Below are 23,784 nucleotides of genomic sequence, written 5' to 3'. Positions count from 1 at the left end.
AGAAGTGTTTGGGTAACATCAAAACAGAGGGGGCTTTAAGGCCAAAAGGAATTTATTTGAGTGATTAAAGAGGTACAGATGACAATTATTTAAAAGAGGAAGACTGCACCATAGGGGTACTCCTAAAATCAGTAGCAGTAAATTAGAGGAATTTTAGAAAGTATGGTTGAAAATATGGAGAGCTCTCAAAGAGGAAGGGATGATATTCAATGTCAAGAGAGGCAGAAGGGTCTCTTTTAGCAGTCAGTAGATAATTAGTTTCTTTTGAGGGTGCTTTCTCAGTTTTCATGTGAAAGGCTGGTTGTCAAGACAGAGAATGAACATATAATGAAGGTAAAAAGCATAAGGGTATCACTTTCATCATTGACACTTAGCAGTCAAGAAGAACTTTTTAATAGTTCACTCATTGAGTGTTAGGTGTAATTATGTCAAGTGGTACTGTGAGTAGGGTACTGAATTGTTAGCCCACACAATTTAGACAGAGAGGAGGTGGTAAATTTGTTCCATATAATTTAATTTTGTATTATAGGATTAAGCATCTTCTAGTATAAATGTTTTGCTTCTTCTCTTATGTGGTTTGAGATGAGGATATTCATTAGTTCACTAAGGTAATTGGATATCTTGTCTGAGCCTTACCAAAAAGAAAATTAACCAAGGCCTTGGCTGGGTGGGTGGTGGTAACAACATCAGTTCAACTAAGGCCTAGATAATTGTTTATATTACTCCAAACAGTGATTTCGGGTCAAGTTACTACTCTTCTAGATGAAGTACCTAAAATATTTGATGAGCATAGCAATCATTTGATATGGACAACATATAAGTATAAAAGCTCAGAGCCAAAATCAAATGTGATTATGTAAAATGATTGTTAGCTTAATGACAATCAAAAACGTTTTTGTCTCCAATTTATCTGCATAGCTGACAACGTTTGTGTAAAATTTGTCATTCAGTGATAGTCATATAATATAAAGTACAGGTATAAGAAGAACAATTTCATCAGAACCTAAAATTATCTAATGTTATCAAATAATGGAAAAAAAATATTACAGATTATTGCCTAAGATTAGTTGTGGTTAATCATAACCAATTATAATACAAGTTAATTAAGTAATTAACCTCTAGGCTACAATTTCCAAAAGAGGGAAAATAATAATAAATAGAATTGTCAATCAAGAATTAAAGGGGCATTCCAGCCAAAATTAGGATCTAAATGGTTGCATGTCATTAAATAGAAGAATTTCTGTAATGTACAAGTATACATGCTTCTAATAAAAACTACAGTTATTTCAAACGTGTATCTAAGTATGCACCATGCACCGTCACTTTAAACACAGGACTTGCTCAGACAGCCTAAGGTGCTGTTGCCACCTTCAAAGGAAATAAAAATAGGTCCATCTCAAATAAAAGGGACAGGAAAAACATTTTTTTTTTCTTTAATGATTCAGATAGAGAATACAATTAAAAAATAGTTTCCAATTTACTTCTATTATCAAATTTGCTTTGTTCTCATGTTATGCTTTGTTGAAGAGATATCTAGGTAGATAGCGTGCACATGTCTGAAGTACCACATGACAGTAAATAGTGCTGCCATCTAGTGTTGCTGCTAATGTATAACATTGTTGCAAAACTGCTGCCATAAAGTTGTGCAGACACGTGCACGCTCCTAAACTTGCATCACTGCTTTTAAACAAAGGATAACAAGAAAACAAATAAAATTTGATAAATTTAAATATAACTGGAAAGTGATTTAAAATTGTATGTTCTGTCTGAATCATGAATTAAAACATTTGGGGTTTATGTCCCTTTAAACAAGTTTGGATGGATCTGGTATTGACAAATAATGCAGTGAAATAAAGCACATGGGAAATTGCTTAATGGCCTGATGTGTAAATTGGTTGCCAGTCTTGTTGAACAACAGATACAGTGTTATGTTAGTATTCTCACCAAATATTTCCTTTGTTACAATGAGAGTGAGCAAGTAGTTGTAAAATGTTAATCATTTTTACTCCTTGGCTTTGAAAAGTAGTACCAATTATTCAACTTTAGTTACATCATTCAAATAGCATAGTGTACTTATATCTAAAATGTGGACCTCAACACACAGGAACTCCATGCTGACCAAAAACATTTGTCCACATCTTTGAAAATGCCACACTGGACCAACCAAAATTATCCTGGCTATTTGATAAACTTTAAACATAAAGGGACATTAAACAATAAATAAATAAATGCTAGATAGACTGATCCGTCAAAGAGAACTTTAGTCTGAGAATAATGTAAATTTATTTTTTAAAGTTTCATTAGTTGTTTAAATATTGATAAAATTATTGTCAAATTTTAGTGTCTATATAAAAGTGGGAGCTGCCATGTTGTAACTTAGGTTACCTTCTCTGCTGTGGCCAAATAGGGACAGTTATAAATAAGTCACTAGAGTGTACAGCCAATGGCTGTGAGGAATATAACAGTTTTCTGCACTTCCATTTCTAACAGGAACTGAAAAGCTCACAATTTTAGAATGGAATTAAAAGAACATGGGACAAAATAAATAATGAAAGTATATTGCAGACTTATTTTTAAATATAAATATATATATATATATATATATATATATATATATATATATATATGTATGTATACAATTTATCATTTTATATTACCATCTCAAAGTGTTTAATGTCCCTTTAACAAAACAATCAACTAAACTACTTCTCAATTAAGTCAAATAGTTACAGCCACAGTGGGAGGCTAGAATATTTTCTACCCTAAGGTTCCAAATACATTTTTAATTAAAGTCTAGGCTATTGATTTTACTTTATTACTATTGGTCATTAGTGGACAATCATATTCTTTCGTCAAAAATCATCATAAATTAAATGTTACAAAGTTTCACAGAATGGAAGATATTTCAGACTATATTTGTTCCATGGTCTGAACTTTGAAGCAACCTGTCATCCAATTTCAGCAAAATGGATTCATTTTTTAGTGACTTTTTTCTTTTAATTAGATTTGAGTGAGACATGAAATGTCACCTAGCACATGTGTGAAAGTGATACTGAGTTACAGAACACTGTCATTAACTGACATATTGTACATTCATGCCACTTAATTCTGTACAATATCTCTCACCTCCGAATGGTCCTCAGAAGAGTGGATCTTGCCTCATTATGAAATGTAATAATAATACTTGTAGGTGGAAGATCTGACGGGTAACGCAATTCAGTGCATCTGAAATAAAAAGAGAGAAAATAATTTAACACATTTTATAAGTGAATAATACAGATACTGTAAAGGTGTGATGTTTAAAATCATTTCCTGAAAAGGTAGTGGAGAAAAATCTAGGCTTAACATAAATACAAAATCCAATATCAAAAGAAATTAAAAAATATAAAAATAGAATTGTATGACAAATATATTTTACTTCTTTACTTTAGTTCATTTAGCTATTTCCTTATATTATACAGAAACAAGTTGTGAGTTTTTCTATGGTGTCATTAATTCCTAGGATAAAACCACGTATAGTCTGCTAGAGCAGATAAGTACATTTTAGTGGGACAAAGCTTTGCAACATCCACTGTGTAAGTAATCAAATATTTAATAGGCAAATGGTCCTGTGCATTGAACTATATGTAGATATATATATATATATATATATATATATATATATATATATATATATATATATATATATATATATATATATATTAATACCAGGTTGTCTTGGGGAGATGGTGCAATTATGATTAAGTGAAGTGGGGGCTGTTTGCTATAATATTGTTGAGGTTATAGGGACATGGAACCCAGATTTTTTTTCATGATTCAGGGGCAGCATATGATTTTAAACAACTTTCAACTGTACTTCTATTCTCAGATTTGCTCAATTATCTTTGTATCATTTGTTGAAGGAGCAGAAATGCAATTCTGGGAGCTAGCTGAACACATTGTGTAAGCAAAGGACAAGAAGCATACATGTGTAGCCAATCAGCAGCTAGCTTCCATTAGTGCATTGCTGCTAGGTATGCATTTCATTAAAGGATACCAAGAGAATTAAGCAAATTAGATAATAAATTAAATTGTAAAGTTGTTTAAAATTGTATGCTTTCTCTGAATCATAAAAGTTTAATTTTTACTTTATTGTCCCTTTAATTGTGGTGGAGGCATTGGGTATCAGCAATAATATTTTACATATGGCAACAATTAACACAAACTGGATAAGCATTTTGTTTTGATCTCTTGATCTGCTGCATTGAATTTTGTCTATCCAACAAAAAACAGTAGCTTAAACAGTTTCACAATTTTTTTTAGGAGAACAGCAATAGTCATAAGACTTAATGAATAATGTAAAGAATGAATGATTGTAAAAATCATTTCATTAAAGATGGGAATGTTTTTTCTGCAGTCAGAAAATGCATATTGACAATTTTACATGATTTAATAGTGATGCAGCAATGTCCTTGTCAATCGATTAATCCCAGTGGCAGATTTATTTTTTGTTGCTGGCATGTAGTATAAGCGCTTGATATTTCTTTAACTATATCTAAGTTTAAACTGCTGTCCAGCTACTACTCTGCTTTTCTGAAAATGTTTCCCACAGGAAATAAGGATTTAACAATCTTATGTCAACAAAACAATAATTGGCTAGATTTCAAGTGGTGCACTATTTAACAATCCTGCACAATGATTAACTTCACTAGAAAAAGTTTGCATGTGAGCAACAAAGTTAGCACCACTTGTAATCTACGCTAATGTTGTCAAAATAATGTTGAACCAAACTACCCAATGAACTAATCTTACATAAACTGAAAAAAATATGTATGCGTATATATATATACAGTATATATATACAGGTGGCCCTCGTTTTACAACGGTTCAATTTACACCGTTTCAGAATAACAACCTTTTTTACCAGTCATGTGACTGCTATTGAAAAGCATTGAGAAGCAGTGCATTTATTAAAATAGCAAGTAGGTTGAGCTGTCCGCTTGTGTTGCAGCAAAGCCAAACAAGCTGAAATTAATCAGTATAACCAGACCTGAGCTATCGAGCATATCTCAAAGGAACAAGATCTTCCTGTCTATAAATCATTCCAGATTGCAATTCATAGAAAGAACTGTTTGCAGAAAAATGCAAGTGAAGTCTGTCTTGTGTGATTATTTTATTAGGTTTATAATGCTGTTTAGCAAATGTTTTTGTTCATTTAACTTAGTTTAATTATATATTCTGTGTTGTGTGATTATTTTATTAGGTTTATAATGCTGTTTAGCATTTAAAGTCTTCATTTCAAAGCTTTAAAAATAATGTATTAGGTGTTACTTATGACAATTTTGAGAGGGGCCTGGAATCTCCCTTACTTCCCTTTAACTTACATTATAAACTGGGTTTCAATTTACAACGGTTTCGATTTACAACCATTCCTTCTGGAACCTAACCCCGACGTAAACTGAGGGTTACCTGTATATATATATTTGTTTTATTTCATGACAAAATGATTTGTTTAGAATAATTTTTTGTCTTAGCATATGATAAACTGTATTTCACAAACCCACAGTCCCACCATATGGTTCTGGCAATGTTCACAAGCACTATATAAAAAGAATGTGCAACAAAACTCTGCTTCTAAATCACATTGCATTTAAAAAACAATATTTAAGACCCTGCTACAAACAGTCTCCTGATGCATGGGGTTTTTATGCTCATTAATATAATTAAAAACAAACTAAGTGCAATCTGTATGCAAATGAAAGGGATATGTGTAGTTATTTATGGTTAAATAAATGTGTGACTATTTAATTAGTAATTATAAAATATCACTATATTCTACTTTTGTAATAACACCCAATTTGTGAACACTTTCATCTTTATGAAATTCTTTGTTTACTTATCTTGATAAAAAAAAAATTACACAACAATTTGATTTGGAATAGAATCGGATTATTTTTCATCATAGCCAAGATATGAAGAAAAAGGATGAAGTTATAGTAACAGTAATACAATATTTTATTAAAAAACTATTACACTTGTATATACATTTACATAATTGTTAATTATATATTATTACTAAAATGAAGGATTTCTCAAGATATTATTGTAGATCACTATCACGTTTATAAAAATATTAATGGATCTTCATGCTTTATAAAATATTATTATTCCGTTTTTTAATTTTAAAGGGATAGAGCTGGTCAACCCTAAAGAAGTGCTGTTTATTAGGCATGAAACACATAGGTTATTCACAGAGCTATGAGTACGGCACACCAGCTGAAACGCGTAAGCTTTGTTTAAAGCTAAGGGGCACACCTGTCTGTCATGTCTTGTTCACGTTTTTAAGAGGAATTACAATAAACTTTTGTGCTTTTAAGCTGCTGCTTCTCCGGACCTTTTTTGTCTACTAGTATTCATGGAGCTGGTCTGCTAGGATTTTTCTGCAATACTTGTACCTGTTTTTATACTGGATTCAATAAAGGAGATTTGTCCTTTCAAAGTATTGGCAGACAAACCTTTATCCAAACCACCCTGAAGAAACTGTAGAATCCTAGGAATTCTAATAGAATGCCAAGAATAATCATGAGTGGGACACCATGAAATATAGGTTTACCAAACCTTGTGATATATTTTCCTTAAAACAGACTTACGAGCCTGTATTATAGTGTTAAGCACAGAGTCAGAGAAACCTCTATAGCTAAGGACTAAGCATTCAATTACCATGCCTTCAAAGTTAGAGATTTGAGATCCAGATGGAATAACGGGCCTTGAAAATGAAGGTCTGGTCTTAGAGGAAGTGATCAAGGTTGGCAACTGGACATTTGTACAAGGTCAACATACCAAAACCTGTGAGGCCATGCTGGTGCTATCAGAAACATAAGATTGTTCCATTATGATCTTTGAGATCACTCCTAGAGGTAAAAAATGTAAACAGGTTGGTAAAACCATGGAGCATCTGCTAGAGCATTCACCCATACAGCCTGAGGATCCCTGGACCTGGAAAGGTATCTGGGAAATTTCTTGTTTAGACAAGAGGCCATCAGATCTATGTCTAAAGGACCCCACATCTGCACAATCTGATAGAACACATCTGGATGGAGAGACCACCTGGATGGAGAGACCACTCCCTGGATGTAGAATCTGATGGCTGATATAATAAGCTTCCAAACTGTCATCACCTGGTATATGAATCGCAGTGATTAGACAAGAGTTAGATTCAGCCCAAGAAAGTATTAGAGACATTTCTTTTGTTGCTAGGGGACTGTGAGTCCCCCACTGATGATTGAAATATGCAACTGTTGTGACATTGTCTGTTTGAAACCGAATATATGGTTCTCCCTTTAATAGAGGCCAAGCCAGAAGAGCTCTGTAAATAGCTGGGAGTTCTAATATTGATTGGTAATCTCGCCTCTCAAGGATTCCAAACTTCTTGTCCTGTCAAAGACCCCCAGTCAGCTCCGCAACCTGTGAGACTTGCATCTGTTGGGATCACAGACCAGGTAGGACGAACAAAGGAGGCCCCTTGATCAATAAGGTGATGGTTTAACCACCAAGTCAGAGAGAGTTGAGTGTTGGGATTTAAGTATATCAGTTGTGATATCCGAGTATAATCCCTGCACCATTGGTGCAACATGCAAAGCTGTAGTGGTCTCATATGAAAACAAACAAAAATGATCACGTCCGATGCTGCAATCATGAGACCTAAAATTTCCATGCACATAGCCACTGAAGGGAATGATAAAATACTGCAGGTTTAGACAATCTGAAACCAATCATGGACACTGAATCTATCTGGAAACCTAAAAAGGTGACCTTTGTCTGAGAAATCAAGAAACTCTTTGGTAACTTGATCCTCCTAACATGTCTTTGAAGAAACAACAGAAATTGTTTTGTGTGAGATTCTCTAAACGAAAATATTGAGTTAGTACCAATATATCGTCCAAATAAGGAAACACCACAATACCTTGCTCTCTGATTACAGATAGAAGGGCACCTAAAACTATTAAGAATATTCTTGGTGCTGTTGCAAGGCCAAACGGAAGAGCAACAAATTTGTAGTGCTTGTTTAGAAAAGAGAATTTCAGAAAATGATAGTGATCTGGATGAATCGAAATTGTGAAGGTAAGCGTCCTGTAAGTGTATTGTGGACATGAAGTGACCTTGCTGAACAAATGGCAGAATAGTCCTTATAGTCACCATCTTGAAAATTGGGACTCTTATAAAACGATTTAAGGTTTTCAGATCCAAAATTGGTCTGAAAGAATTTTTCTTCTTTGGTACAAAGAATAAATTTGAATAAAAACCCCAATCCTTGTTCCTGCTGTGGAACCGGGATAATTACCCCTGAAAGTTCTAGATCTGAAATACATTTCAGAAAGACTTAAGCTTTTACTGGGTTTTTTGTTACATGGGTAAGAAATAATCTTCCCAAAGGAGACCTTATTCTGAATCCTATTTGACACCCCTGAGAAATTATATTCTGAATGCACTGATTTTGGACAGAGTCTGTCCAAACTCTTTGAAATAGCTTTAGTTTGCCCCCTACCAGAAGAACTGGCTTGAGGGCCGCACCTCCATGTAGGTCTAGGGGCAGGATTTGGTTTCTTATAAGGCTTGGATTTATTCCAATTCAGAGACGGTCTCCAATTAGAGCCAGAGGCCTTAGGGGAAGGAGTGGTTTTCTGTTCTCTATTCCGACAAAAGGAACAAAAACAATTGGGAGCTTTAAATTTACCCTTAGATTTCTTGTCTTGGGGCAGAAAAACTCCCTTACCCCCAGTTACAGTGGAGATAATAGAATCCAATTGTGAACCAAAAAGATTTTTACCTTGAAAAGAGAGAGATAATAATCTAGTTTAATACACCATGTCAACATTCCAAGATTTAAGCCATAAAGCTCTTCTAGTTAGAATGGCTAAAGACATGGATTTTACATTGATCTTCCTAACATCAAATATAGCATCACAAATAAAATTATTTGCATGTTGAAGTAAAACAATAATGTTAGATAATTCTGAATCAGAAGACAACTACTGTGCTAAACTGTCCAACCAAAAAGTAGAAGCAGCAGCAACATCAGCCATAGATATAACAGGTCTAAGAATATAGCCAGTATGTAAATATGCCCTTCTTGGATAAGATTCAAGCTTCCTATCTAAAGGATCCTTGTCTACAGGTAAAGAATACAATTTCTTAAACCTAGAAAAAAGGGTTAAAAGAGGTATCAGACTTAGACTATTCATTAGCAATCACATTAGAGATAGCGTCAGGAACAGGAAATACTTCAGGAGTAATAACTGTAGTCTTAAATACAGAATTTAGACAATAACTAGCTTTATCATCAGGAGATTTAGACTCCTCAATAGCCAAAGTAAACAGAACTTCATTTAAGAGAGAACAAATATATTCTAACTTAAAAAAAAAAGATGTGTCTATATCAGTCTCTGACGTGGCATCCTCTGAATCAGAAGAGACCCCATCAGTAGAGGATACATCAGTATGCTGAAGGTCAGAACTTAATTCACTAAGTTTAGGAAAATGTTGCAAAAACCTTTTTACATTTATGTGAAGGCAAAATAGCAGGCATTGCCTTCTCTATATCTGCAGCAATAAAATCTTACATTTCTGCAGTAATGATATGTAAATTAGACTGAAATGGAATAACAGTGGGAGTATTTGTACTCATAGATATATTTAACAATTTGTCAAAATAAGAGCAACATAATTGAGCTGAATAATTTAGATCAGCTTTATTACAACAAACATACTTAGCTTTGGTAAATACTTGTTGAGGCAGCTCAAATCCTATGGTAACACCAGAGGCAGGTTCAGTTTGAGACATAATTGCAAAAAAAAACTAAAATTGAAAAAAATAAATTAATTCTGCAAATTTATATCCATGCTCCTATATATAATATTTATAACAGGCTTGAGAGAATGGGAAACAGAGCGAATAATTATAAAAAAAAAGAAAACTGATTCATAAAATGCTGCATGAAAGCTCTCTAAATGTTTTCTGAGAACACTGAATGAGCTGGGGATGTAGCTTATAACAGCAATTTTGGCGGGAATTTTTTGGCGGGCACTTTTTGGCACCAAAAAAATGGCACAAAATTATGACACGACACCCTATCACATAAATAGCATCATCACATGCGCGACATGCAAAGCTGTAGTGGATTTCTAATACACCTATCACTCTAAAAAGCAGATAAGAATTTTAATTGTATATACAAGAATCCAAAAGGTACCTAAATAAGGCCTAATGGATACTTCTATTATAGCTGCATAAAATGTGATTATCAACATTCCATCAGACTAACAAAATACTTAGCATCCAATCAAGCATGTCATGCTTCACCACCTCCTAAGGAGGCAAAGTTTGTAAAACTGAGGTATGAGTGAGGTGGGAGGTGTATTTATAGGCATTTGAGGTTTGGGAAACTTTGCCCCCTCCTGGTAGGAATGTATATCCCATACGTCACTAGCTCATGGACTCTTGCCACCTATATGAAATAAAAGATATGTTGTTATATTTCACAATCAATGAACTTAATGGAAATAATATGAAAGAAAGATCACACTGTACTCTCCAAATATTGCCGTAGGTTGCAAGAGGAGCACAATCATACTGCAAAAGACATCTTAGTTTTTTTAAAATTTCAAGATTTTGTACAAAGAATAATGAATGTGTGCATAGACAAAACCCATTAACGCCATTTTCAGATTACATAAATGGACAGTGCACTGCAAAATTAGTTTACCTTAATGTGTTTGCAATGATTTTGTTATACCAGATCTAGAAGTTGCTCATTTGGGCAACACTGTGGTTGGGAAAAATAATAAGATTTATATAGCTGTTGGGTTGGGTTCTGGTAAGAACATAATTTAGTAAATAGGATGATTCATTTTTAGTTTTATGCTGCTTGGAAGTTGGAGTTAAAGGGATATGAAACCCAATTTTTTTTTCTTTAATGATTCAGATACAGCAGCAATTTTTAGCAACTTAATTTATCTCTAATATCAATTTTATTTTTCATTCTCTTGGTATCTTTATTTAAAAATCAGGAATGTAAAGCTTAGGAGCCGGACCATTTTTGGTTCAGTATCCTGGGTAGCGCTTGCTGTTTGATAATAGGAGTACATTAGCAAGTTGCTTAAAATTGCATGCTCTATCTGAATCATGAAAAAAAAATGGGTTTCATATCCCTTTAGGGGCTAGATTACAAATGGAGTGCTAAAGTATTGCAATCCTGCAAATGGGCAAATTTGCCCGTTTGCAGGTGTGCAATAATTAACCAGCTATTACAAGTGGCTGGTTATTGCTACCACAAGCTTGCGGATCTCTGGTTAACTTTATAAATCTGCCCCAAAAGCCCGCAAAATACTGTCTAGTGTAGTTTATTAAAAATTATAGATGGCAGTATTTTGGGGTTAAAGTTGGTGGGAGTGGAGAGTGTTAGAAAAAAACGGCACTGAAAAGTGCCTTTACATTGTGGTCAATGAGAAATGTGTGTAAATATATACGTATATGCTTATATACATATATATTTATGTGTTAGTATGTGTGTATATATATATATATATTTATGTGTTAATATGTGTATATACACAAAGGGATAAAAAAGCAAAACAAGGAGCACCAGCCTTATAAAACCTAAAATTTAATTACTGAGTACTTAGCAGAACAGGAATCCAATAGGAAAAAGGCAAACAGCTGATGCGTTTCGGCCCTCAGCCATACTCTAAGATGAGCAGATCGGAAGGCTTGTGTAGCCTGCAAGTGGGCTTTAATTTGAGAAGGACTGTGCAGGGGGCATTTGACTGACCACACAGCATCGGCACCCAAAGATCGGATGCACCAAAACGGAGCTGGGATAAGAGACTTGCCTTGTTTAGGTTGCATGTGGTGTGAGAAACGAGTTTATAAGGACGTTTACACTAACAATTAGTAACTATAGACTGGTGAGCTGGGCAAATATTTGCAAGCTAAATTACATGAAAACCAGCTACAAGTCCTAAGTGAAAGTGCTTACACAACTCTTCTTATACACATATTAATACATAAATATAGCTGTATATCGGCATATACATATATATTTGATTGTTGCCCTCGCTGTGTGACTTACCCCCTTTCGTTGGTGCTGAAGATGTATGCCCTCAGTGACGGCATCAGAACGAGGATCCCACAGGAGCCAATGGAAGCGAGCTCTTGGGACAATGCTTCCCAGCGATGCGCGGTCGCGTTTGCATTGCTGTGAACTTGTAATACCAGCGCACATTAGCGTGCATTGGTATTACAAAGTGGAGTGCTAATATCGATTTCATGAATCTGGCCTTAAGTGTTTACACCAAGTAAAGGCAGATGCGAAAAACTGGTCCTGAGCAACCGGCTGCACAAAGTAACAGCTTGTCTATGCAGTTGTGTCAGTATAGGAATGTTGATACATTTTTCTCTATTGGATTTTTGATTGCACACAAGCCATACATTGTAGCAAAAGCCTTATCGCAACATAGCGAGCCTGTAGCTACACTACGCATTTTGACTCTTATCTAGACCTCTCTGTTGGAAAACTTCATTGTATAGTTCAATTTCATTTTTTAGCTATGAAAAAGAAAAATCACAGGTCTAAGTGCTATCTGAAAGAAAGACAAAGCGAAGGGGGGAAATAACAAGAATAAAACCCTGTGCACTTGTTATGTTCCCAGATTAGCTTCCTTGTTTTAAGATTGGCAGACTCAATAGCAGCCAGTGGCAGAGCTGTCTGTTGCTCTGGGGTAGGAGAAGCAACGCATTTTCACACTTCCTCACCGCTGCTTTATCAGCAGAACACTAGCTTAAGGCTTTTATGTAAGGAATAGAAATGCAAAGTTTAATAACAAATGAACAAATGTAAAACAATTTCCCCAGTTTCACAGGATAAATGTCAATCCCAAGATGTAGCAGGCTAGATTTTTTTTTAAACTCTTTGAAACCTTTGTTGTCTTATCTCTTAAATTTGCTTTCCATAACATCAAAGCATTTTTATGAAGCATTGAAATGAATCTTTCGACAAAAGGAAACTCTTTTAAATATTTTATTACTTTCACTGCATGCAGGAAATTCAGAAATGATAATGGGATTTTATTTCAAACACTTATAAAGCAATGTTCTTAAAAAAAAGTATGTGAAAATTATATTAATTGTTTCAGTCACTAATTGGAGTTAAAATAGTTATACAGAGTGATAGCTCATTTTCTCTCTAGTAGTTAGTGATATATGTGAAATGGGTTTTTAAACCTTATAGTTGGTTTAACCTTTTTTTTTTTTTTTTTGAGGGGGTGGGGGGGGCAAGTGATTTTTACACTCTTTTTAAAATAAACGTTTATGACCTCCATTACATATAGAGCGTTGCCCGCAAAAGCCGGTGACGCCAGATTTTGCGCGATTTTGGTATTACCTATAGGGCGTAGCATACAAGTTACGGCCGTATATTTCACCCGTCGCTCGCAATTTTTACTCCCATAGGCTAACATGGGACTGCGTCGTAAATTGGTATCCAATATCCAGCGCAAGGCCTTACGTGACGAAAATGGAGAAATCTTACTCCATTTTCACTTCGCCATAAAAGGCAGACATAGCAGGCCTTGCGCTGAGTATGGGAGCACCATAACTCCATAAAATGCCTGCAAAAATAAACTAACACCTAACACATGCGCAATGTCTATCTGTCAACCGCAACCCCCCACAGCAATAACTAATAAAGTCTATTAACCCCTAAACCGCCATAGCCCACACCGCAATTAACCAATTCTAGTATTAACCCCTAAACCACCATAGCCCACATAGCCTATTAAATGTATTAACCCCTAATCTGCCGCCGCCAACATCGCCGCCACTATAATAAAGTTATTAACCTCTAAACCTAAGTCTAACCCTAACCCTAACACCCCCCTAACTTAAATATTATTTAAATAAATCTAAATAATATTACTATTATTAACTAAATTATTCCTATTTAAAACTAAATACTTACCTATAAAATAAACCCTAAGATAGCTACAATATAATTAATAATTACATTGTAGCTATTTTAGGATTTATTTTTATTTTACAGGCAACTTTGTATTTATTTTAACTAGGTACAATAGCTATTAAATAGTTAATAACTAATTAATAGCTACCTAGATAAAATAATTACAAATTTACCTGTAAAATAAAACCTAACCTAAGTTACAATTACACCTAACACTACACTATCATTAAATTAATTAAATTAATTAACTACAATTAGCTAAAATTAAATACAATTAAATAAAATAAACTATAGTACAAAAAAAACACTAAATTACAGAAAATAAAAAATACAAGAATTTTAAACTAATTACACCTAATCTAAGCCCCCTAATAAAATAAAAAAGCCCCCCAAAATAAAAAAATTCCCTACCCTATACTAAATTACAAATAGCCCTTAAAAATTCCCTACCCTATACTAAATTACAAATAGCCCTTAAAGGGGACACCATCTTGGATGACGTCATTTAAAGGAACCTTCATTCGTCGTTAGTCCGTCGGCCAGGAAGGATGCTCCGCGTCGGATGTCTTCAAGATGGACCCGCTCCGCTCCGGATGGAAGAAGATAGAAGATGCCGCTTGGATGAGATTTCTGCACGGATGGAGGACCTCTTCTGCCCAGATCGGATGAAGACTTCTGCCCGGTTGGGTGAAGACGGCTCAAGGTAGGGTGATCTTCAATGGGGTAGTGTTAGGTTTTTTTAAGGGGGTATTGGGTGGGTTTTAGAGTAAGGTTGGGTGTGGGTGGTGGGTTTTAATGTTGGGGGGTTGTATTTCTTTTTTTACAGGTAAAAGAGCTGATTACTTTGGGGCAATGCCCCGCAAAAAGCCATTTTAAGGGCTATTTGTAATTTAGTATAGGGTAGGGAATTTTTTTATTTTGGGTACTTTATTTTATTAGGGGGCTTAGATTAGGTGTAATTAGTTTAAAATTCTTGTAATTTTTGTATTTTCTGTAATTTAGTGGGTTTTTTTGTACTATAGTTTATTTTATTTAATTGTATTTAATTTTAGCCAATTGTAGTTAATTAATTTAATTAATTTAATGATAGTGTAGTGTTAGGTGTAATTGTAACTTTTATTTTACAGGTAAACGGATGAAGACTTCTGCCCGGCTGGAGGACCACTTGTGCCCTGATCGAATGGAGACTTCTGCCTGGCTGGGTGAAGACTGCTCAAGGTAGCGTGATCTTCAATGGGGTAGTGTTAGTTTTTTTTAAAGGGGGGATTGGTTGGGTTTTAGAGTAAGGTCGATAGTTTGAATTTTTATTATATAAAAAGAGCATTTAAAAGCATATATCATTTTAAAAAAAAGCAAAAACCACTGTTTCTGACCCAAATAAATTTATATTTTTTGTAATATTTGCAGAACCCCCTCTCCATCAGTAAGGAATAGGCAGTTGTCCTTATCAGCTAATGAGGAATAGTAGGAATTAAAATAAATACTGCAATATAAGTTTCAAATTTAAATAATTTTTACTTAAAGGACCAGTAAATACAGTATATTTGCATAATCAACAAATGCAATAACCCTTAGGGGCTGATTTATCATTGTGCGGTTGGACATGATCCGTTGTAGCGGATCATGTCCGCCACATATCGATAAATGCCGACAGTATACGCTGTCGGCATTTATCATTGCACAAGCATTTCTCATGAAATGCTTGTACAATGCCGCCCCCTGCACATTTGCAGCCAATTGGCCGCTAGCAGGGGATGTCAATCATCTTCAGAAGTGGCTGACAAGTTAAGGAGCAGCGGTCGTAAGACTGCTGCTTCTTAACTTCAGTTTCAGGGGAACCTGAAAATACGGGGTAGATTGCAGCATCCGCTGCTTGATAAATTTAACCCTTAGGGGCCGGTTTACCATCTGTCAGACGGACATGATACGCTGTATCGATCATGTCCGCCCGACATCGCTGAACTGCTTGTGCAATGCCGCCCCCTGCAGATTTGCGGCCACTAGCAGGGGCTGTCAATCAACCCGATCGTATAGGATCGGGGGGATTAATGTCCACAGCCTCAGAGGCAGCGGACAAGTTAAGGAGCAGCAGTCTTAAGACTGCTGCTTCTTAACTCCTGTTTCCAGCGATCCGGAAGTCTTGTGTGGAATCAGGTGCATTAGGCACAATACCGCCAATAATAAATCGGACCCCAAGTCTAAACTTCAAATGAGTAGTAGATTTTTTTCTGACAAATTTCAAAGTTGTGTCTATTTCCACTCCTCCTGTATCACGTGACAGCTATCAGCCAATCACAAATGCATCTAGGTGTATTCTGTGAGTTCTTGCACATTTTGTTAATGGTATTAAATTGGAAAGTTGTTTAAAAGTGCATGCTCTGTCTGAATCATGAAAGTTTAATTTCAACTTGAGTTTCCCTTTAACATTTTTATTTCAGGCAAACATATTTTTGAAATGTGTAAATGCTTCTCATTCATATGCAGGTACAATGTCTCTTTACAGGGATATGAAAGTCAAAATTAATCTTTTATGATTCCGATAGATGATGACATTTTTAGAGACTTTCAATTTACTTTTTATTAAATTCACTTTGATATCCTGTGTTGAAAAGCATACATAGGCTCAAGAGCAGCAACATAGTACTGGGAGCAAGCAGCTGATTGGTGGATATACATTCTTCACCTATGACCTCAATCTTTCATCCTCTATTGCTTCATACTGCTAAGTTTTCTTCTCTTTCCTACTTATCCAAGGGAACTCTCTGTTTGTTTAAGGAAACCTAACACCTTCCATAACTTCAAACTTTTTCTAAAGGCTCTAGACCAGTTAACCCCTGAAACATCTGCAGTACAGAACCATTCCTAGTGCAATAACATGGACTTGTTCTAGCTATTTCCCCTTCTATCTGTCTCATTAACTTGTGAACATCTAGAGTGTAAGCTCATTGGATCAGGGTTTTGTTTATCCTGTATTTTGTATCACTGTGTATAAATCTCATACATTGTTGTCACATGCGTAAGCATTTAGTTTGCCCTTTTCTGTGATGATGCTTGACAAATAACTGTTAATGGTAATAATGTTAGAAATTATAATAATAATCATTATAAATGATGTAAGCTGTAATTAATAGATAATGTGGATGAATCTTTACAGGCAAGTCTGATATCTATTTATCATGCATTAACTAAAACAGAGTCAAAATAAAGGCTGGGATAAAGTCTGTAAAATGACATTTAAATGTAAGAGAGATTGATGCCCTTGACATTTGTTTCTGATATTAAGGGCTCTATTTATCAATCATTTGGGGAATTCTCCTTTCTGTTCTCCTATCAGTTCTCCACAGCTCTCCTTAGGAGAGGAGCACATGTGCGCCCATATTTATCATAAAAAATATGTTTTTTCTCCATGGGAGAGCTGAGGAGAGCTGGGGAGAACCCATGATAAATTTCTCCAGTCGGATTAGTAACTTCTCCTTATTTATCACTAAAAATAAGCAACTATTCTCCATGTCAATCATATATAAACCAATAGAAATCTTTATACAGCCTTCCTAGTAGCTTTGTTAACGCCCCTCTTCAGCAAACTTTCATATTTGAAATAGATCTACATTTTCATTGTTTTTGTGCTTCAATTTTAGCGCTTTTTTATATCTTATTTTTATGCCCCAATAGATATAATTTTTGTGCTCTGTTACATATTATTTTGGTGCTCCATTTTTTTTTTTTTTTTTTTTACTCCATCATAAATTATTATTGCGCTCCAATAACCATTATTATTGTGCTTTGTTATAGATAATTTTTGAACCTTGTAGAGCCCTTTTTGTGTGTGTAACTGCTTCTACAACTGGTAGAGAATAGATTTCTAATGCTGTTCTCCACTGTAGCTATGGAGAACTTTAAGGTAGGAAATTGCAGGAGAACTTTCAGTCCTCCACAGGAGAATATAAATTATACATTTGTAACTAGGAGAATTATTAGGAGAACTATATGAAATACGACTAAAAAGATCTAATTTAACCCTTTTTTTGGAGAACATGTTCTCCAAGGAGAGTTAGAACAGAGTAGGAGAATTTTACAGTCGAACTTGCCCAATTTTAGGAGTATTATTGAATAATAAATAGTAGAATTATTTCTCATGAGAACTTTTAGGAGAAAATATAGGAGAATTGGAATGATAAATAGAGCCCTAAATGTCTATTTCTCTATTTCAAATGTTACATTTTGTTTAAGAAAAAAATATTCTAAATATTAAAAATGTATATTCAAATATTGATAACTAAAAGACTTTAGGCTCTATCAAATTTATTTTATAATAAATGTAACATTTCAAATAGCAAAATTACATTTATTTGAAACAACAAATGTCCAGATCTTGGGCAAAAGAAAAGAAAAATCTGTTTTGAAATAATGGAATCCATTTATCTAACTGTGGGTTGATTGACAAAACCTGCTAGCATGAGCAGGGGGCGGAGTTGCAAGAGCTACCAGTTATTACAGGTGGACAGATTTCCTAATTGTGACTCTGTTCACACATTAATAAATGGAGCCCAATTAATTAATTTGACTGAAGTTTGTTTATAATATACTTTTAGTCATAGACTATATAATAAACTAGCAAAGATTAGCTGGCTTTAAATGTTTGGGATTGTATTACTGCCTTGAATTATTATGATCCAATAAATACATATTGAAGTTATCCTGCAAATGTGAGCGATGTGATATTATTAAAAGTAACCAATAGACACCTCATGGACCAAGTGTAGGATGATTGTGTTTCTGTCTTTTTATACATGAATTTCAATGTGTAAAAGCATATACAAAAATCCTAAAGCAAAGGTATGCAATCAGCTCCAAGTGAGAGGAACAACTCTTTGGCTTTTAAAGGGTAAGTCACACTATTCAGCTAATATCTTCTCTATGACAGTGAATACAACCTCTGCCCTTGTGTAGATGTATGTCATTTGTCAAAAATGGTCACCAATCTGTTTGAAAAGTATGCTCTGTTGTCAGATCTAAACAGCTTGTCAGGAATTGGTCCCTTTATTGAGGTGGATGCATGTAGTAAAACAGGTGCTACACTCAGTTTTGGAGTTGTCCTCTTGACCTTCAAAAATCTGTTCTCTGATGTCTGTTCAAGGGAGTTGTTCCACATGCCTATCTAGAAACATATGACTAGATTACGAGTTGTGCGTTAGGGTTAAAAAGCAGCGTTAAGAGGTCCTAACGCTGCTTTTTAACACCCGCTGGTATTACGAGTCTTGCAGGTACAGGTGTACCGCTCACTGTTTTGGCCAGACTCGGAAATTCCGCAAATCCACTTACGTCAATTGCGTATCCTATATTTTCAATGGGACTTGCATAGCGTCGGTATTACGAGTCTGACCAAAAGTGAGCGGTACAGCCTCTCCTGTCAAGACTGGTACCGCATTTTAAAGTCAGTAGTTAAGAGTTTTATGCTACGGCGTTGTAGTGTAAAACTCTTAACTAAAGTGCTAAAAAGTACACTAACACCCATAAACTACCTATTAACCCCTAAACCGAGGCCCCCCCACATCGCAAACAATAAAATACATATTTTAACCCCTAATCTGCAAAACCGGACATCGTCGCCACTATAATAAATATATTAACCCCTAAACTGCCGCACTCCCGCATCGCAAACACAAGTTAAATATTATTAACCCCTAATCTGCGCTCCCAACGTCGCTGCCACTATAATAAAGTTATTAACCCCTAAACCTAAGTCTAACCCTAACCCTAACACCCCCTAACTTAAATATAATTTAAATAAATCTAAATAAAATTACTACAATTCACTAAATTATTCCTATTTAAAACTAAATACTTACCGATAAAATAAACCCTAAGATAGCTACAATATAACTAATAGTTACATTGTAGCTATCTTAGGTTTTATTTTTTATTTTACAGGCAACTTTGTATTTCTTTTAACTAGGTACAATAGTTATTAAATAGTTATTAACTATTTAATAACTACCTAGTTAAAATAAAGCCAAATTTCCCTGTAAAATAAAACCTAACCTAAGTTACAATTACCCCTAACACTACACTATAATTAAAGAAATTAAATACATTAAATGCAATTAATTACAATGAAATAAAATTAACTAAAGTACAAAAAACAACAACACTAAATTACAGAAAATAATAAAATAATTACAAGATTTTTAAACTAATTACACCTACTCTAATTCCCACCAAAATAAAAAAGCCTTACCCTACACTAAATTACAAATAGCCCTTAAAAGGGCCTTTTGCGGGGCATTGCCCCAAAGTAATCAGCTCTTTTACCTGTAAAACAAAAGTACAAACACCCCCCCAACATTAAAACCCACCACCCACACAACCAACCCTACTCTAAAACCCACCCAATCCCCCCTTAAAAAAACCTAACACTAACCCCTTGAAGATCACCCTACCGTGAGACGTCTTCACCCAACCAGGCAGAAGTGGACCTCCAGATGGGCAGAAGTCTTCACCCAACCGGGCAGAAGTGGACCTCCAGACGGGCAGAAGTCTTCATCCAGACGGCATCTTCTATCTTCATCCATCCGGCGCGGAGCGGGTCCATCTTCAAAACACCCTCTTCTAACGACGGCCGACGACTGAATGAAGGTTCCTTTAAATGACGTCATCCAAGATGACGTCCCTTCAATTCCGATTGGCTGATAGAATTCTATCAGCCAAACGTAATTAAGGTAGAAAAAATCCTATTGGGTGATGCATATCCTTTGCCTATTTGTGTATTACTTCTTACGCTGTAGAATGTGAATACTGCAACACTTTAATATACACATTCAAATGAAACAGAATGTCATGCATTCTCCTTGTTTTTGTAATGTTCTTTCTATGAATGATCAAAGCCATCTAACGTCTCCTATTTCCTATGTTAAGCAGTTACTGACAATATCTCACTGATCTTACATAGCCCTTAATTATTGTTTTTTTTCTGTCCTGATCTTGTTACTCTCTTCATTTATTGAACACCTGCTATCTTTTGTTTCCAGACTGACTTTCCACCACTAAGCTAGTCTTACTTTACCAGTCCTTTTATCTGTTTTGTCTCTGCATTTGTTTAGTAAGTGTCGAAACACATTAGCTATTTTTGTGAAAGTCAAAGTCCTACTCAGTAAGTCCTATTCTATTTGCACATTAACAACAAAATCAAGCTATTCATAAGAATGAATACAAGGCAAATATTAGCCAGAGAATAATATGCAGATTTTTAAAAAAAATTATATTAATCATTTAAATGTTACGAAATGAGTGTATAGTTTTAATCTCCATAAACTAATGGATGACACCATATTGTAACTGTTAAAAAGCCTGTTATCTTATCTGCTGGGGCTGGTTAGAAACAGTTATAAAATAATTTAATAAAGTAACGTTCCCACAGTGTTTAATGCTTTTTTAAGCTATATTATCCTGCATTCTCCACCACCTATTTCCACTTCTATAACAGAACCCTATGAGATTTACTGTAATCTACTGTTTATGACCAGTTTGTGGGGCCATTGTGTGTATACAGTGCCTATATAAAAAATTAACAGGTCAAACTTCTAACAGGTACGCTCATCACTATTCCGGCCCAGCGTACCTGGTTTTCAATCCGCAACCCTGGAGGCCGCGGATGCCATAGGAATCAATGGGAGTCTGAAAGCAGCGAAAGCTTATGTTCAATGCTGCCAGATATCCCATTGATTTCTATGGTAGAAAAAAAGTTACGTTTACACCTAACACCCTAACATAAGCCCCGAGTCTAAACACCCTAATCTGCCGCCCCGACATCGCCGCAAACTACATAATTTTATTAACCCCTAATCTGCCGCCCGACATCACCGCCACCTAAATAAAATTTATTAACCCCTATTCCGCCGCTCCTGGACCCCGCCACCTAAATAAAATGTATAAACCCCTATTCTTCCACTCCCGGACCCTGCAGCCACCTAAATAAATATATTAACTCCTATCCCGCCGCTCCCAGACCCCACCGTAACTAAATAAATGTATTAACCCCTAAACCCCTGGCCTCCCACATCACTACCACTTACTAAACTTATTAACCCCTAAACCGCCAGCCCCCCACATCGCCAAAAACTAAATTAAGCTTATAATCCCTAAATCTAACAACCCGAACTTTACATTAAAATTACTTCATCCATATCTTATAATAAATTTAAACTTACCTTTAGAATTAAAATAAACTATGTTAAACTACTAATTAACCTACACTAACTATTATACTAAAATTACATTAAACTATATTAAACTATTAATGAATCTACCCTAAATAGTATACTAAAATTACATTAAACTATATTAAACTATTAATTAATCTACCCTAACTATTATACTAAAATTATATTAAACTACAAATTAAATTAACTATATTATATATTTAAAAACCTAGCCCTACTCAAGATATTTAAATCTACAATAAAGAATTACTAAGTTACAAAAAACTAACAACAACTAACAACTACACAAAATAACAAACACTAAGTTGCACAAAATAACAAACACTAAATTACACAAAATAAAAAAGAAATTATCAAATATTTAAACTAATTACACCAAATCTAATAGCCCTATGAAAATAAAAAAGCCCCCCCAAAATAAAAAAAAACCCTAGCCTACAATAAACTACCAATGGCCCTTAAAAGGGCCTTTTGCGGGGCATTGCCCCAAAGAAATCAGTTATTTTACCTGTAAATAAAAATACAAATACCCCCCCAGCAGTAAAACCCACCACCCACACAACCAAACCCCCTAAATAAAATTCTATCTAAAAAACCTAAGCTCCCCATTGCCCTGATAAGGGCATTTGGATGGGCGTTGCCCTTAAAATGGCATTTAGCTCTTTTTCCGCCAAAACCCCTAATCTAAAATTAAAACCCACCCAATAAACCCTTAAAAAAAACTAACACTAACCCCGAAGATCCACTTACAGTTTTTGAAGACCGGACATCCATCCTCAACGAAGCGGCAGAAGTCCTCAGCGAAGCCAGCAGAAGTCTTCATCCAAACAGGCCAAAGTCTTCATCCAACCCGGCAGAAGTCTTCATCCAGACGGCATCTTCTATCTTCATCCATCCGGCACGGAGTGGCTACATCTTCAAGACATCCGACGCAGAGCATCCTCTTTTTTCGACGTCTTCTGGAACAAAGAAGTTTCCCTTTAAATGACGTCATCCAAGATGGCGTCCCTTACATTCCGATTGGCTGATAGAATTCTATCAGCCAATAGGAATTAAGGTGGAAAAAATCCTATTGGCTGTTGCAATCAGTCAATAGGATTGAGCTTTCATCCTATTGGCTGATCCAATCAGCCAATAGGATTGAGCTTGCATTCTATTGGCTGATATTTTCCACCTTAATTCCTATTGGCTGATAGAATTCTATCAGCCAATCAGGATGTAAGGGACGTCATCTTGGATGACGTCATTTAAAGGGAAACTTCATTGTTCCAGAAGACGTCGGAAGAAGAGGATGCTCCGCGCCGGATGTCTTGAAGATGGAGCCGCTCCACGCCGGATGGATGAAGATAGAAGATGCCGTCTGGATGAAGACTTCTGCCGGCTTGGATGAAGACTTCGGCCCGCTTGGATGAAGACTTCTGCCGGCTTCGCTGAGGACTTCTGCCGCTTCGTTGAGGATGTTTTTTTAAGGGTTTATTGGGTGGGTTTAATTTTAGATAAGGGACTTTGGGCGGAAAAAGAGCTAAATGCCCTTTTAAGGGCAATGCCCATCCAAATGCCCTTTTCAGGGC

General features: G+C 35.3%; 1 protein-coding gene across 1 annotated transcript in view; it reads right to left on the bottom strand.

Annotated features, from left to right (window-relative positions):
• The window catches only part of GALNT14 (polypeptide N-acetylgalactosaminyltransferase 14), a 1,042,958-nt gene that overhangs the window by 605,211 nt on the left and 413,963 nt on the right, over window positions 1-23,784 (bottom strand). The window contains exon 3 of the mRNA XM_053712800.1: window positions 3,127-3,225. Coding sequence (XP_053568775.1) covers window positions 3,127-3,225 — 99 coding nt within the window. The remainder of the gene's footprint in view (window positions 1-3,126; window positions 3,226-23,784) is intronic.

This window comes from Bombina bombina, chromosome 4 (genome assembly GCF_027579735.1).
Source record: "Bombina bombina isolate aBomBom1 chromosome 4, aBomBom1.pri, whole genome shotgun sequence".
NCBI lineage: Eukaryota > Metazoa > Chordata > Amphibia > Anura > Bombinatoridae > Bombina > Bombina bombina.
Note: the sequence above shows the minus strand (reverse complement) of the source record. Positions and strands in the feature narration are given on the sequence as shown.